Raw genomic sequence first — 17,615 nt, forward strand, 5'->3', positions numbered from 1 at the left:
TTACTATCACCCTAATCATAATAAATCAATATCATTATCACCATTATTATCATCCTAATAATCAATCGCTATCACCATCATCAACACTTCAATTAACAAAATCACCGCCTGAAAGCTTCCAATTTTCTTTTCGTCTCGCCAACCTGAGATGAAGCCGACGAACAGATGAAGCAAATAAAAGCTTAAATGAATAAATAATAAAGAATGAATAAATAAATAAAATAAACTCATTCCGTTATTTAAAAGCCTGTAAATCATATATCAGGTTATTTTCACTGTTATTATCACTTATTTTCACCGGTACTTAACTGTTCTCTCGCTGTTATCATCACTGTTATTTTCACCGTTATTTAACTGTTCTCTCGCTGTTATTTTAACAGTTAATTCACTGTTATATTACTGTTCACTGTTATATCACTGTTATTCAACTGTTCTCTCGCTGTTATTTTCACTGTTATGTTCACTGTTATTTCACTGCCTATCTACGGGTAACGAACGGCAAGTCTGGTTCTTTGGCAATTTCTTCCGAGTAATTAGTAAGTTGCTGAAATATTTAAATATAATCTTATTTTTATCTCGGATCGAAAAAAATAATAACCTTTTACTCTTTGATAAAAATAATAATAATAATCTCTTACTCTGATTTTAAAAAATAATCTCTTACTCTTTGATAAAAAAAAATCTCTTACTCTGATATAAAAATAATAACAATCTTTTACTCTGATTAAAAAAAACAGCTTCAACTCTTTGATTAAAAAAAAAAATTCTTTGTCAGTAAAAAATAGGAATCTCATACACATATCCGCTAATTCATCAAGATGGCGACTTCTTTCGGTAATTTCTCGAACGTCTCATATTTTTTCTCTTTTCTTTCTTTTCTTTTCCTTTTTCTCTCTGACGTCAAAACGGAAATAGAGGCAGGAAGGTAATTCGCTCCAAGACGAATCTCACTTCCGGGCTAATCGGTGCGAGCGAGAGAATCATGATAAAAAAGGTGAGAAAGAGAAGAAGAAAAAGAAGAGAGAAAGAAAGAAAAACGAAAAATAGAAAGAGGGGAAAACGGAGAAAAACGAGAGAAGGAAAAAGAATAACCATAAAGAAAAGAAATGAGAAAGAAGAAAAGGAAAAGAACAAATAAATAAAAACGGATTGGAGAAACAGAAGAAGAAGACAGAGAGAGAGAGAGAGAGAGAGAGAGAGAGAGAGAGAGAGAGAGAGAGAGAGAGAGAGAGGGAGAGAGAGAGAGAGAGAGAGAGAGACGAAAATACACACCGACATTACCCATTCTTTCCAAAATTTCGAAAAGCCGACTCGCAAAATGATCGAAAAGGTAATACCTCTTTTCCTCCTTTTTTTCCTTTTGAAAATATATCATCAACTTGCCAATAATCAGGAAATCTGCGTCGCCTTTTGTCCTTCCGAAATCTTTGTTTACATTAAAAAAAGATGAGAGAAAATGGGAAAAAAAACATAAAAAGTGAAACAATAGAAAACGAGGAACTGGAAGCGACAGCGAAGGGGAGACTAATTAAAACTCGAGATGTAGAAGACGGATGAGTTTCAGTGTCTGCATGATTTCGCACAGACGTTCCGGGAAGAAAATCTCCTTTCTATTCACGAAGGAAGAAGGAGGAGGAAGGAGAAGGGAAGAGGAAAAGGGGAGAAAGGAAGAGAGAAGAGGGGGATGGGGAGAAAGGAGGAGAGGGGATAGGGATGGGAAGGGGAAAGGGAAGGGGAAGGGGAAGGAAAAAGAGGATGAGGATGGGGAAGGAGAATAAGGAGGACACGGAGGGGGAGGAGGAAAATGAGGAGTGGGGGAAGGTAAAGGAGTGGGAGAAGGAGGAGGAAAAGGAGCCTGAGGAGGGAGAAGGAAGGAAGGAAAAAGAATATGAAGATGAGAAGGAAGAGAAAGCCAACGGAGGGAGAAAGAAAAAAGGAACAAGAGGAAGAAAAGAAAAAGAAGACAAAAAAAACAAAAACAATAAGTATTCCACACCGTTACACAGAACCCCCCCCCCTCTCCCTCTTCCCCCCTTTCCAAAGAACCCAAAAAGATATCACACGAGAGAATTTAAAATTTCGTAAACTCCGGCAGAACGTCTCGCCCCCCTCCCCCCCCCGCTATCACACCTCCAAGTCGGGGCAGACACGCACAAAATGAGATTTATTTCCCCTTAACTTTTGCAGACGCGAAAGAAAAACCTCGCCAATCTCTCCATTACTGGTATTTAGCGTCTGAGAAGTGAGGGAGAAGAGAGAGAAAAAAAGTGAGGATAAAGGCAGGAATTCAATTAAAGGAGAGATAACAGGCCGGGGGAAGAAAGAGGGAGAGAGAGAGAGAGAGAGCGAGAGAGAGAGAGAGAGAGAGAGAGAGAGAGAGAGAGAGAGAGAGAGAGAGAGAGAGAGAGAGAGAGAGGAGAGAGAGAGAGAGAGAGAGAGAGAGAGAGAGAGAGAGAGAGAGAGAGAGAGAGAGAGAGAGAGAGAGTGAGAGAGAGAGAGAGAGTGAGAGAGAGAGAGAGAGAGAGAGAGAGAGAGAGAGAGAGAGAGAGAGAGGGACAGAGAGAGAGAGGGAGGGAGGGAGAAGAGAGAGAGAAAGAGAGAGAGAGAGAGAGAGAGAGAGAGAGAGAGAGAGAGAGAGAGAGAGAGAGAGAGAGAGAGAGAGAGAGAGAGAGAGAGGGGGGGGGGATAGGAAGGACGTGGGAGATAAAGATACACTGAAACTCGAAGGAGGAAGAAAGGGAAGACTGGACAAGAAAACAATACAAAAACAAAATGAAAAAAAAAGATAAAAGGAAGGGAATTAATGTAGAAGATAGAGAAGAAGAAGAAGAGAGAGAGGGAGGAAGAGGGAGAGCGAGAGAGAGAGAGAGAGAGAGAGAGAGAGAGAGAGAGAGAGAGAGAGAGAGAGAGAGAGAGAGAGAGAGAGAGAGAGAGAGAGAGAGAGGAATATGAAAGACGCGGGAGATAAAGATACACTGAAAGTCGGATGAGGAAGAAAGGGGAAGATGGACAGACAAAAACAACTGTGAAAAAACGAAATGAGAAGAAAGAAAATGAAGGGAATTAATGCAGAAGAAAGAGAAAGGGAGGAGAAGAAGATGGAGAGAGAGAGAGAGAGAGAGAGAGAGAGAGAGAGAGAGAGAGAGAGAGAGAGAGAGAGAGAGGGAGAGAGAGAGAGAGAGAGAAAGAGAGAGAAAGAAAGATAGAGAGAAAGAAAGAAAGAAAGAGAGAGAGAGAGAGAAACAGAGAAACAGACAAACAGACAGACAGACAGAGACAGTCAGAGACAGAGAAGAGACAGCCCGAGAGAGAGAAGATAAAAGCAGCAGAATCCCCGAGGAGAAGGGAGGCGAGCGGTGCCCTCCCTCCTTCGGCGTCCTCTCTCTCAAGACGCTCGCTAATCGTTGTCGTATAAAATGTCCGTCTTCGCTTCGTCTGGATTTGAGTTCTGCTCCTTGAACACGTCCCCTTTCCCCTCCCTCCATTTCCCCTTCCTTCCATTCTGCCCCCTTCCCCTCCTTCGTTTCCCCTTCCTTCCATTCTTCCCCCTTCCCCTCCTTCGTTTCCCCTTCCCTCCATTCTTTCCCCTTCCTTTCTTCCCTTTCCGCCCTCCCTCTCTTCGCTTTCCCTTCTCTCGTTTACCCTCCCTCGTTTCCCCTCCCTTAAATTCTTTCCCCTTCCTTTCTACTCCTCCATTCCCTTCCCCTCCTTTCCCTCCCTTCCCTCCATTCTTTAACCTCCCTTCCTAAACCCTTCCTCTCTTGCTTTTCCCTCTTCCCCCTACCCCCTCCCTTCCCTCCCTCCCTTACCCTTCCTTTCTTCCGTTTCCCTCCTCCCTCTCTTCCTTACCTTCCTCTTCCTCATCTCTTCAGTTTCATCCCTCCCTTTCCTCTTCTCTACATCTTTCTTTCTTCTCCTCGCCCCCTCCCCTTTTTACCGTCATACCCCTTTGCCTCTTTTTCTGCCTCTCTTCTCCTCTTCTATCTCTCTTCCCTCCCATTCCTCCTCCCATTCCTCCTATCATTTTCCCTCCCTCCCTTATCCCCGTCCCCCCTCTACCTCTCTTCCCTCCTACCCTCTCTCTCCTCTTCTTTCCCCTCCCTCTCCTTCCCCCTTCTACCTCTCTTTCCTGCCACTCTTCTCCTTTCCCTCCCTCCCCTCCTCCACCTCTCTCTCACTCCTATCGCTTCCTCTCCCTCCCTTCCCTCCTCTCCTTCCCCTCCTCCACCTCTTTCCTCTCACTCTTTCGCTCCCCCTCCCTCCTCTACCTCCCTTCCCTCCTCTCCTTCCCCTTTCTCCACCTCTCTCCTCTCACTCTTTCCTCCCCCTCCCTCCCCTCCCCTCCTCTCCTTCCCTTTCTCCACCTCTCTCTCTCACTCTTTCGCTCCCTCCCTCCCCTCCCTCTGCCTCCCTTCCCTCCCTCCTCCTCCTCTACCTCCCTTCCCCCTCTCTTCCCCTCCTCGACCTCTCTCCTCTCAATCTTTCGCTCCCCCTCCCTCTGCCTCCCTTCCCTCCCTTCTCTACCTCCCTTCCCTCCCTCCCTCTATCTCCCTTCCCCCTCTCCTTCCCCTCCTCGACCTCTCTCCTCTCACTCTTTCGCTCCCCTCCCTATACCTCCCTTCCCTCCCTCCTCTACCTCCCTTCCCCCTCTCCTTCCCCTCCTCGACCTCTCTCCTCTCACTCTTTCGCCCCCTCCCCTTCCCTCCTCCACCTCTCCCTCTCCTCCTCTACCTCCCTTCCCCCGTCTCCTTCCCTCCCTCGACCTCTCTCCTCTCACTCTTTCGCTCCCCCTCCCTCCCCTCCCTCTCCCTCCCCCTCCTCTACCTCCCCTCCCCCCTCTCCTTCCCCTCCTCGACCTCTCTCCTCTCACTCTTTCGCCTCCTCTCCCTCCCCTCCATCTCTCTCCCTGTTCTTTGCACCTTCTCGACCCCAGCTTGACGGTACTTAAGGGTCAACATTAAAGCTCATATTCAGATTGCCATTACCAGGGTGCGACACTTTCTCCCTTCCTCGCGAGGGAGCTGTTGCCTCGTTCTCCCTTTCTCCCTCCCTCTCCATCCTTCTGTTGATGTTCCTCCATTTTTCCTCCTTTTTTTCCTTCTTTCGCTTCCTGGAATTGTTCCTATATTTCTCTGTCTGCCTGTCTGTGTGTCTGTCTGTATCTCTCTCTCTCTCTCTCTCTCTCTCTCTCTCTCTCTCTCTCTCTCTCTCTCTCTCTCTCTCTCTTTCTTTTCTATTCCTTTTCACACTCGTTTTGTTCTTTCGAGAAATGAAAGGGGTGTGAGCTTTGTGACAGTAGGAGGCATATAGTGAAATAATGGTGACATTGGTGATCATGGCAGTGATGAGGGGGGTGACAAATATGGTGATGGAGATGACACACACACACACACGTCTAAAAAAAAAAAAAGAAAAAAAAAAAAAAAAAAATATATACACACACACACACACACACACACACACACACACACACACACACACACACACACACACACACACAAACACACACACTTATCCATAAAGGAGGGCATCCCCCAAAAAAAATTAATTATACCCAAAGCGACAATACCCTCAACAACTGCAACAACCAAATAATGATAAATTAAAACGAAAACCCTTCTGCAATAACAAAAACAAATCTGGAGAAAAAAAAAACTTATTACACAGAATCCTCCCGCCCCTCCCCTACCCTCTACCACACACCCCTCCACCACAGACCCCTCCAACCGCTTTCTTCGCCCTTCTCCCTCCCCCTCCCTCCTCCATCACAACCCCCTCCCCTAACGCTTTCCTCTCCCTCCTCTCCTCCCCTCCCCATCTCCACCATAACCCTCTCCCTACCCTCCCCTTCTCTGCCACAACCCCCCGCCAGACCCACTTTCCACCTCCCCTCCTCCTCCTCCTCCCCACCACTTTCCCCCTCCTCCTCCTCCCCCCTTCCTCCTCCTTTTCCTCCTCCTCCTCCTCACCACTTTCCCCGCCCTCCTCCCCCCTCCCCCCTTCCTCCTCCCCCTCCCTCTCCCCCATCCTCCTCCTCCTCCCTCCTTTTCCCCTCCTCCTCCGGAATTTTATGCCCTTCTTCTAATTATCTCCCCGAGTGTGTCTCTCTCCTCGGCGGCGCCTCCGTGACCCGGGCCAATGGCGGTGATAAACATCTCTTCACACAAAGGCCTTCGAGACAGGGGGTGAGGGGGGGGGAGGGGGGGGGGCGGGCGTGGTACCTCGCTCTCGCTCTCTTACTGCTTCTTCGCATACAAGCGGGGAGGAGGGGGAGGGGGGGAGGGGGGAGGTGGAGGGGAGGGAAGGAAGGGGGTTGGAGGGAGGAGGGTAGGGGAGGTTGGGAGGGAGGTTGGAAGGGAAGGAGGGTGGGGAAGGGTAGGAGGATGAGGGGGGAGGGAAGGGAAGGGGAAGGGAGGTTGGAAGGGAGGAGGGTAGGGGGAGGGGGAGGGGAGGAAGGGAAGGGAGGTAGAGGGAGGGACGAGGAGGAGAGGTGGGGAAGGGAGATTAGAAGGGAGGAGGAGGAAGAGGGGGTGGGGAAGGGAGAGGGGAAGGGAGGAAGATGGGGAGGGAGAGGACGGGGGATGAGGTGGAGGTGGGGGGGAGGGATATTGGTAGAGGAGAGGGAGGAGAGGGGAGGGAGTGGAGAAGAGGAAGACGACGAAGGAAGAGGAGGTCGAGGAAAATAAAGAAGAGGAAAAGGAGGAGGTGAGAAGAGGATGGTAAGATCTAATAAAGCAAAAAAAAAAAAAAAAAAATAATAATAATAATAAAATAAACAAATAAATAAATAAAAATAAATAAATAAACATCAATATTACTACTTAATACATTTCTTTCTCTCCGTCTTCCGGTGCACCACACTGCATCTTGCTCACAATGCAGGCAATTTCAACACAAAAAGCAGAAACAGTTAGGCTATAAAAGAAAATTGGATTAAATAAAAAGTATAAAAAAATGGAGACTGCAATTCAGAACATAGTTTATGAAAGACGAAAATGAAAATAAGTTTCGATTTCCATAAAAGAAATAAAAAAAACGAATGAAGAAAGACGGAGAAAAGATGTGAAAAGTTTAAAAGAAGAGAGAGAAAGAGAGAAAGAGAAAGAAAAAAAGAAAGAGAGAGAGAGAGAGAGAGAGAGAGAGAGAGAGAGAGAGAGAGAGAGAGAGAGAGAGAGAGAGAGAGAGAGAGAGAGAGAGAGAGAGAGAGAGAGAGAGAGAGAGAGAAACAGAGAGAGAGAGAGAGACAGACAGAAAAAGAGAAAATGAAATAAAGAAAACAAGAGAAAGAAAAAAAAAGAGAAAAAGAAAGAACCAGAACGAAATAAAAGAATATAGAAAGAGAAAAGACAAAGACAGAGAGAGAGAGAGAGAGAGAGAGAGAAGGAGCGAAAACAAAGCCGTAATATCTGTCTCGACAGCGTGGGATCCTCGAACAACTGTTATTCCAGAAAGATGTTTACAGTTCAATTATTGCTCCTCTTAAGACGCGACGTATAAGAACGGGGGCAGGAGACAAGGAAGGAGGAAGGGGTGGGGAAGAGGGGAGAAAGAACAGGGAGAGAGGGGTAATGGTAGTGGGGAAGGGGAAGAGGAGGAGGGAGGGAAGGGAAGGAGGAAGGAGGAGGGAGAGGGATAATGGTAGTGGGGGAAGGTGGAGAGGAGGAGGAGGAGGGAGGAGGAGGGAGGAGGAGGAGGAGGTAGTGGTGGAGGATGGAGGAAGGAAGGAGGAGGAGGAGGAGGAGGAGGGCGATGACGAGGAAGAGGATGGAGGAAAGGTTGAGGCGAGAGAAGGGGAGGAGAAGGAGGGGAAGACGAGGACGAAGAGGAGGAAGAAGAAGAAGGATGGAGGAAGGGGAAGTGAGGGAGGGGAGGATGAAAAGGGAGAGGAGGAGGAGGAGGAGGAGGAAGAGAAAAAGGAAGAGGATGAATAATAAAATGAAAAGGAGGAAGAACACAAGGTAGAAGAAGAAACGTAAAAGGACTGGAAGGGAAGAAAGAGGTGATAAAAAAAAAACTGAGTGAAATATATATATATATATATATATATATATATATATATATATATATATATATATATATATATATATACTGGAAAACAATTAAAAAATACGAAAGACAAAACAGCCATATAAAGGAAAACGTGAACCGACAGGGGCGTGGCGAACCGATAATTCACGCATCTAAAATACATCTAAATTCCACAGTTTCCATTTCGTGCCTATTTAGGAATTCCTTTCTTCCCCTCCCTCCCCCCCCCCTTCCCCTAGCCCCGCACTACCCCCCCTCCCCCCACTCAGCTGCAGGTGGGAAATTCGCAGGGCTGAAAGTGCCATACTATTTTCCTATCACATTCTAATTACGTATAATAGATATTACTAAAGTTCTGATGGAACAAGATATTTTAAAGCCAAATATATATATATATATATATATATATATATATATATATATATATATATATATATATATAAATGTGCATGGTAGAGGCCTATGCAGACCGTTGGGTACGTAGGGCGTCTTCTGTACGTGCCATAAAAGTTAATCCAGTATTAAAGTTTAATCCAGATCTCTAGTGCGCATGCGCGTTGGCAGCGTCCAGGATCAACTTTTAATGCACCTCTAGACCAGGCTTTAATATTAAGCTCATTTTTTAATCCCGCACATGCGCAGAAGGGACACGTTAATCCCACCAATCATGTACTGTTACGTCACGTGTCCGTCATGAACTTCACGGGTGCCATCGCTTGAGTTGCCATTCAGAGTTATTTTCGGCAATAACATCGATCGTCTTAGAATTTCCACACGTAGTATTTATTATGAAAATGAAATTATATATATTTACACAAATGATCAAATATTCTGATAATGGAAATACCTTATGGTAATGAATAATAAAAAAAAAAAAACAATATAATCCCACGAGGAATCTTTGAAGTTCAGAGGCTGCTGGCATGGAACTCATATTTCCAGGTTAGTGAAACAAAAATTATATGGTCAGGGTCACACGAGTTGACGTTTTAAATCAATTATGAGCCAGTGTTTTGAAGAAGAATTATGTGCTGGATTTTTCTCAACTACTTTACTACACAATTAACTAATATACTTTTCTATGGACCTCCTGAACAGCATCCTGAAGAAAACATGTTTCCCTCCAACACGATTCAACGCAGCAAAGAGCTGTCCGAGGAAACTGCGCGATGGATATTAATTGATGAATGTCATTTTTGTACTTGAGTGTCATTGAAATAAAGATTGGTTTCATAGCTGTTAGAGCAGTTTCGTTACCCATTCTACTGCTATAAATATAAGATCGTTATCATGAAAAAATAGAATATTTCATAGATGATCATGTTTCCCTTATAAGTAAGCTTACTTGGGCCTCGTTATTATCAATTGAAGATCAAACTGCATCTTGAGTGACTGACTACAACTTTCTATAACAATCACCTTTTTTCCTATCTATAAAAATAATATCAGTTGTCAGAAAACTCTTTTAATAATGATCTTCACATCACCAGCAGAGGGCAGAACCATCACTATATCACAGGCTAATAACATCACAAACATTGATAGAAATTTAAAGAGACAGTCCATTAACTTAAGATTCCAAACAAATCATATTTGAAACAGATAATCTTGAAGAAATGTGTACAGAAAATAGAGGTACAAACTTTCTAATTTGATATGATGCTAGTCTTAGTTTTCAATTTTGGGAACATTGGTAGGCATAAAAAATTGATTAATATGACACTTTAAACAATTAGGAGGCAAAACAGTGCAGAAATAAAAAAGCATAAGATAATTAGCATTATGAAAACATTAGTAAGAGTCTCAGTTTCATGAAATACTATTTAGTTTTAATCCTAAGCCGTGTGTCCGTACCGAAGACGACACTCTCCGCTGCGCCAGACGGCGCGACGGTAATGTTCCGTAAAAACTGTCGTACTCACTAGTCTATCACCAATTTAAATATAATAGATATTTTGAAACCTAAGAGATGTGTTATTTTTCTTTCTTTCTTTTTGTAATGTCATGTTTTTGGTAATCATATTTAAGAAGCTACTTAAGACATCTCTTAAGTTTCAAAATATCTATTATATATAATGTGTATTTCATGAAACTGAGACTCTTACTAATGTTTTCATAATGCTAATTATCTTATGCATTTTTTATCTCTGCACTGCTTTGCCTCCTAATTGTTTAAAGTGTTCTGTAAATAATAATATAAACTTCTCAGATGCTTCTGAAGGCCACCTTTTCCTTCCCTTCATCTCAGACGTACCTACATGATTGAAGACAAGGCATTAAAAAATTGTTCATATCATTAATAAATTCTTAATGCCCCCGTGTTCCCAAAATTGAAAACTAAGACTAGCATCATATCAAAGTAAGAAAGTTCGTACCTCTATTTTCTGTACACATTTCTTCAAGATTATCTGTTTCAAATATGATTTGTTTGGAATCTTAAGTTAATGGACTATCTCTTTAAATTTCTATCAATTCTTGTGATGTTCCTGGTCTGTGATATAGTGATGGTTCTGCCCACTGCTGTTGATGTGAAGATCCTGGTCTCGTATTTCTGGGCGTGTGGGAATAGGTTTTACTAAAGGGTGGGAGCTGAGGTATGTTGTCTTTTTATTGCTGAACAATCTGTGGTATTTTGAAACATTTCTGTGCAATGTTCTCTTCACACATAACTGTTGCATGTTGTGTAGGGCAGCGTTTGGAGCAAGCCATGCACTCATACCTGTAAATAAGCAACAAAATCATCCAAAAGATATCTATTCAGCATTCACCCTTCCTGTCCCTACGCATATGATATAGAAGACAGTATTAAAGATATTACCTAAAGATTTGCAGTCCGATCTAAAATTTATTTGGGTAAATAAACCTTGCAATTTGCATTCAGACACTGCATTGTTAAAAGATTTTTCTGACAACTGATATTCATTTTTTATAGATTAGAGAAAAGGTGATTGTTATAGAAAGTTATAGTCAGTCACTCAAGATGCAGTTTGATCTTCATATGATAATTACGAAGCACAAGTAGGCTTACTTATAAGGGAAACATGATTATTTATGAAATATTCTATTTTTTCATGATAACGATCTTATATTTACAGTAGTAAAATGGGTAACGAAACTGCTCTAACAACTATGAAACCAATCTTTATTTCAATGACACTCAAGTACAAAAATGACATTTATCAATTAATATCCAACGCGCAGTTTCCTCGGACGGCTCTTTGCTGCGTTGAATCGTGTTGGAGGGAAACATGTTTTCTTCAGGATGCTGTTCAGGAGGTCCATAGAAAAATATACTTGTTAATTTTGTAGTAAAGTAGTTGAGAAAAATTCAGTACATAATTCTTCTTTAAAACACTGGTTCATGTTTGATTTACAACGTCAACTCGTGTGAACCTGACCATATAATTTTTGTTTCACTAACCAGTAGCCTCTGAACTTCAAAGATTCCTCGTGGGATTATATTGTTTTTTTATATTCATTACCATAAGTTATTTCCTTTATCAGAATATTTTATCATTCGTGTAAATATATACAATTTCATTTTCATAATAAATACTAAGTATGGAAATTCTAAGACGATCGGTGTTATTGCCGAAAATAACTCTGAATGGCAACTCAAGCGATGGCATCCGTGAAGTTCATGACGGACACGTGACGTCACAGCACATGATTGGTGGGATTAACGTGTCCCTTCTGCGCATGTGCAGGATTAAAAAATGAGCTTAATATTAAAGCCTGGTCTAGAGGTGCATTAAAAGTTGACCCTGGACGCTGCCAACGCGCATGCGCACTGGAGAACTGGATTAAACTTTAATACTGGATTAACTTTTATGGCACGTACAGAAGACGCCCATAGATAAATAAACAAAGAGAGAGAGAGGGGGGGGGGTGGCAGAGAGATAGAGCGTCTTCTGTACGTGCCATATAAGTCCGAGGAAACTGCGCGATGGATATTAATAGATGAATGTCATTTTTGTACTTGAGTGTCATTGAAATAAAGATTGGTTTTATAGTTGTTAGAGCAGTTTCGTTTCCCATTTTACTACTATAAATATCGTTATCATGAAAAAATAGAATATTTCATAAATAATCATGTTTCCCTTATAAGTAAGCCTACTTGTGCTTCGTAATTATCATATGAAGATCAAACTGCATCTTGAGTGACTGACTATAACTTTCTATAACAATCACCTTTTCTCCATTGTATAATAAATGAATATCAGTTGTCAGAAAAATCTTTTAACAATGCAGTGTCTGAATGCAAATTGCAAGGTTTATTTATCCAAATAAATTTTATATCGGACTGCAAATCTTTAGGTAATATCTTTAATACTGTCTTCTATATCATATGCGTAGGGACATGAAGGGTGAATGTTGAATAGATATCTTTTGGATGATTTTGTTGCTTATTTACAGGTATGAGTGCATGACTTGCTCCAAACGCTACCCTACACAACATGCAACAGTTATGTGTGAAGAGAACATTGCACAGAAATGTTTCAAAATACCACAGATTGTTCAGCAATAAAAAGACAACATACCTCAGCTCCCACCCTTTAGATTTGCAAAACCTATTCCCACACGCCCAGAAATACGAGACCAGGATCTTCACATCAACAACAGTGGGCAGAACCATCACTATATCACAGACCAGGAACATCACAAGAATTGATAGAAATTTAAAGAGACAGTCCATTAACTTAAGATTCCAAACAAATCATATTTGAAACAGATAATCTTGAGGAAATGTGTACAGAAAATAGAGGTACGAACTTTCTTACTTTGATATGACTTAGTTTTCAATTTTGGGAACATTGGGAGGCATAAAAAATTGATTAATATGACACTTTAAACAATTAGGAGGCAAAACAGTGCAGAAATAAAAAAGCATAAGATAATTAGCATTATGAAAACATTAGTAGGAGTCCCAGTTTCATGAAATACACATTAAATATAATAGATATTTTGAAACCTAAGAGATGTCTTAAATAGCTTCTTAAATATGATTACCAAAAACATGACATTGCAAAAAGAAAGAAAGAAATATAAAACATGAACTCTCCCAAAAGAGCGAATTTCACGCGTGGTGATAGAATAGTGAGTACGACAGTTTTTACTGAACATTATTGTCGCGCCGTCTGGCAGCGGAGAGTGTCGTCTTCGGTACGGACACGGTGGATTAGGATTAAACTCAATACGGTATTAAGAGTCAAGGACGCTACAGAAGACGCCCATAAAAACAAGGAGCCTCACTCCCCGACCCCCCCCCCCCACTTCGTAATTCACCTGAAGAAGGAGACGCGATATTATTACTATTATTATTATCATTATTATCACCACCATTAATATCATATTTTTTCGATTTTTCTTTTTTGTTTTTTTTTAGCTTTTCTATCTTCTCCATCTACATAATGGCGATGTTTATGCTCTTCATTCTCCTCGAACATAACGTAACGATTCGACAAAAACATTTTTCTTTTCTTTTTAAGTCCCAACTATTTTTGCTTTCTTAATAATTTCCTAATCATGCTGAATACGAATGAAACTTCCAAAAGGCTTTTATGATACAAGACGTTCCTATTTTCTTAACAAACAATGCATCTTCGCAGCACCATTTTGATAACCTGGAAAGCTCTCTGGAAAACGGTAAAAGAGAGAGAGAGAGAGAGAGAGAGAGAGAGAGAGAGAGAGAGAGAGAGAGAGAGAGAGAGAGAGAGAGAGAGAGAGAGAGAGAGAGAGAGAGAGAGAGAAATGAGGGAGGGAGAAGAGAATGAGGAAGAGAAGGAGAGAAGGGAAAGAGAGAAAGAGAGGAAAGCAGAGAAAGAAAGAGAGAGAGAGAGAGAGAGAGAGAGAGAGAGAGAGAGAGAGAGAGAGAGAGAGAGAGAGAGAGGAGAGGAAGAGAGGAAGGGAAGGGGGAGGGAGAAGGGGAATGAGGAAGAGAAGGAGAGAGAGAAAGAGAGAGAGGGAAAGAGAGAAAGAGAGAGAGGAAAAGAGAGAAAGAAGAGAGAGGGAAAGAGAGAAAGAAAGAGAGAGGAGAGAGAGAGAGAGAGAGAGAGAGAGAGAGAGAGAGAGAGAGAAAGAGAGACAGAGACAGAGAGAGAGAAAGGAAGAAAGAAAGAAAGAGAGAAAGAAAGAAAGAGAGAAAGAAAGAAAGAGAGAGAGAGAGAGAGAGACAAAAAAATAAAATGAAAATGAAAAATAATAATAATAACCCTGGCCAAACAAACACGGCATTTTGAAGACCGTCTGTTTACATCGTCTGCCGCAAACACAACATTCACAAACGCGAAACGGCCGCCGCTATTTTTGGGGGGTCTCTGCGCCCTTCTCCCTCACCCGGGCATCTCATCTGGGGCATCGCTGGAAAGATGCTGGTTTCGCCGTCCCTTCGTCGACTCCATCTTCGTCCTGGGTCCTGTCTCTCTTGTATTCTCTTTTTCTTTCTTTCTTTCTCTCTCTCACTATCTTTCTTTTTTCTCTTTCTTTCTTTCTTCTCTCTCTCTCTCTCTCTCTCTCTCTCTCTCTCTCTCTCTCTCTCTCTCTCTCTCTCTCTCTCTCTCTCCTTTCCTCTCACTCACTCCCCATTTTAACCTCCCTTTCACTTTCCCTCTCTCCTTCCCCACTCCTTCCCCCTCTCTCCTTCCCTCCCTCTCTCTCCACCCTCCCTCCCTCTCCCTTCCACTCCCTCTCTCCCTCCCTCCCTCTCCAGCATCTGAATAGGCAATCGAGAAACTTTTAACCGATGCTTAAGTAATTCCTGGCCAACGGTGGAAGGAGCTCGTCCGTCTTCGGGAGGATCTTGGGGGATGTCGTCCCTTCCTTCGCATCGCATTTATTCTTCCGTCTCGGTGGTCGTCGTGGGTCGTCGTCGGTGGTCGTCGTGGGTCGTCGTCGTGGGTCGTCGTCATGGGTCGTCGTGGGTCGTTGTCGGTGGTCGTCGTGGGTCGTCGTCGGTGGTCGTCGTCGTGGGTGGTCGTCGTGGGTGGTCATCGTGGGTCGTCGTCCCGCCTCATGCGCGAGTGGGTCGTCTGCCGTCCCTTCGTCTCTGGGTCCTTGGTTCTCGCGTCTGCTGCTGGATCGTTTCTTTTCTCTCTTCTTCTTCGATTCTCCTTTCTTGGCTTTGCTTTCTTCTCTTTCCTCTTCCTTGGTTCTCCTTCTTTCGCTTTCTTTCTCCCGTTGGCTCCTTCCTTCGCTTTCTTCCTTCTTGGTTCTCCTTCTGGCTCCTTCCTACTCTCTCTTCTTCCTTATTCTTCTTTCGCTTTCTTTTTCCTGCTGGTTCTTTCCTTCTCTCTCTCCTTCCTTGGCTCTCCTTCTTTCGTTTTCTTTCTCCTGCTGGCTCCTTCCTTCTCTCTCCTCTCCCTTGGTTCTCCTACTTTCGCTTTCTTTTTCCTGCTGGCTCCTTCCTTCTCTTTCCTCTCCCTTGGTTCTCCTTGTTTCGCTTTCTTTTTCCTTATTGCTCCTCCCTTCTCTCTCTTCTTCCTTGGTACTCCTTCCTTGGCTCTCCTTCCCTCTCTGTTCTCCTTCCTGTTCGCTCCTTCTTTCGTTCTCTCTTTCTTTCGCTATCCCTCCTCCTCGTTACTTCTCATTATTCTATTACCATTGATTGCCAGTCATTTTACCACCAATAACAACTCACTGACACCAACTTCAACATCAATTTCATCACCATCACACTGCCTCCACTTGCAACTCCCTTCACCAACACCTCTAAAGACGACTCCACCAGCTGCTACGAACGGCAACTACAACTTTATCCCTTGCTACAACTCCACCACTACCGCCACCAGCAACACCGATTTCATTTCCAACAACTCCGTTACCACCACCACTAACAACACCAGTCTAATCACCAATAACGACAACTCCATCACTGCCACCACCACTTTCACCACCATCTCCAACTTCATCACCACCACTATCGACAACAAACCAAACAAAAACAATAAAAAATAGACCGTGCACAAAAGGTATAAATGAGAATAATTACACACAATATAAACAAAAACAACACGACCAGACGGCAACACCGCGAACGCCTCCGGATTCACGCGGATTCACGAACCCCGTTTTCGAACACGTAAACAGAAAAGCCACGTAATGCGCAAGGTCGAGGGCGTGGGGGTTCGTCGTGGGCGTAGTCAGCTCTTCAATGGGCGGCAGAGTTTAAAATGCAAACGTTTTTATTCAGGTTAATGAATAAATAGGGTATTCAAAAACAATAACGGTTCTGTAGTTTTCGTTTTTTTATGCAAATCCCGGAATATCATTAATCATAAAAGTATTCGTTATGGAAAACAATAGAGGATAAAAAAGAGGGGTAACTATACAAATACCCTTTTCAATCCTTGGGAAAAAATAATAGATGCGCATTATACAAAAGCCAAAATCAAAACAAAAAAGAGGAACAGTAATAAATATATTGCTATATATCCCAAATACAAAAAAAAAAAAATAATAATAATAATAATAAAAAAAATAAAAAAAATAAATAAATAATACACACACGACAATGACGATGGCGATGATGATCATAATGATGATGGTAATAATAATAGTAATAATAATTGCAATAATAATAATAATAATAATAATAATAATAATAATAATAATAATAATAACAATAATAATGATGATGATGATGATAATAGTAATAATAATCATTCTTATTATAAATATGATGATGATGATAGTATTAATAATTGTAATAATAATAATAATAAAAATAATAATAATAATAATGATAATAATAAAAATGATAATGATAATAATCATTCTTATTATAATGATGGTAACAGCAATAATAGTTGTAATAATAATAATAATAATAAAAATGATAATGTAATAATGATCATTCTTATTATAATGATGATGATGATGGCGATTGATAATAATGATAATGATGATAAGGATGATGATAGCAATAAGTAATTGTAAAATTAATAATAAAAATAATGATGATGATGATGAAAATTGATAATAATGATAATGATGATAACAGTAGTAAATAACCGTAAAAAAAACAATAATGATAATAATGACAGTAATAAAAACCATCATCATCCTACCGACAATGCTGATGATAACAACAACAAAACAACAACACACAACCAAACAACCCAACAACCCAACCAGACCACCTACCGACCCGCCCACAAGATATTCAGCATCGGAGCCTGCAGCCTGTCAGGTGCCGGCACTGAGGGCGTCGAGCGATAGATAAATTTCCCGGACTGATATCCCGGATGCACGGGACGCCCGCGCCACAATATCTTCTCGCAGATGGGCGTGCCGGGGAGAAATGGGAAGAAAAAGGGAATGAGAGGGAGGGAGACGAGGGAGAAAGGGAGAGGGGAAAAGGAGTGAAAAAAAAGAAAGGGGAGGGGAAGAAATGAGAGATAGAAATACACAGAGAAAGAAACACACACACACACACACACACAAAGACATAGACATACAGAGAGAGGGGGTAGTGGTGGAGGGAGGGAGAGAGGGAGTGGGACGGAAGAAGGGAAGGGAGGGATCGAGGGAGGGAGAGGAAGGGGAGGGAGGGAGGAGGAGGGAGGGAGGGAGGGAGGGAGGGAGGGAGG

General features: G+C 42.3%; 2 protein-coding genes across 2 annotated transcripts in view; one reads left to right on the top strand and one right to left on the bottom strand.

Moving 5' to 3' along the window:
* Window positions 1–17,615, bottom strand: part of LOC113824540 (uncharacterized protein CG43867) — an 864,266-nt gene that overhangs the window by 842,544 nt on the left and 4,107 nt on the right. The gene's annotated exons all lie outside the window — the stretch shown is intronic.
* Window positions 14,935–15,981, top strand: LOC138863994 (uncharacterized protein DDB_G0286447-like). Its single transcript, XM_070129525.1, has 2 exons — window positions 14,935–15,047; window positions 15,639–15,981. Exons 1-2 carry the CDS (start codon window positions 14,935–14,937, stop codon window positions 15,979–15,981), a joined length of 456 nt encoding a protein of 151 aa, XP_069985626.1.

Source organism: Penaeus vannamei, chromosome 14 (genome assembly GCF_042767895.1).
Source record: "Penaeus vannamei isolate JL-2024 chromosome 14, ASM4276789v1, whole genome shotgun sequence".
Classification (NCBI taxonomy): domain Eukaryota; kingdom Metazoa; phylum Arthropoda; class Malacostraca; order Decapoda; family Penaeidae; genus Penaeus; species Penaeus vannamei.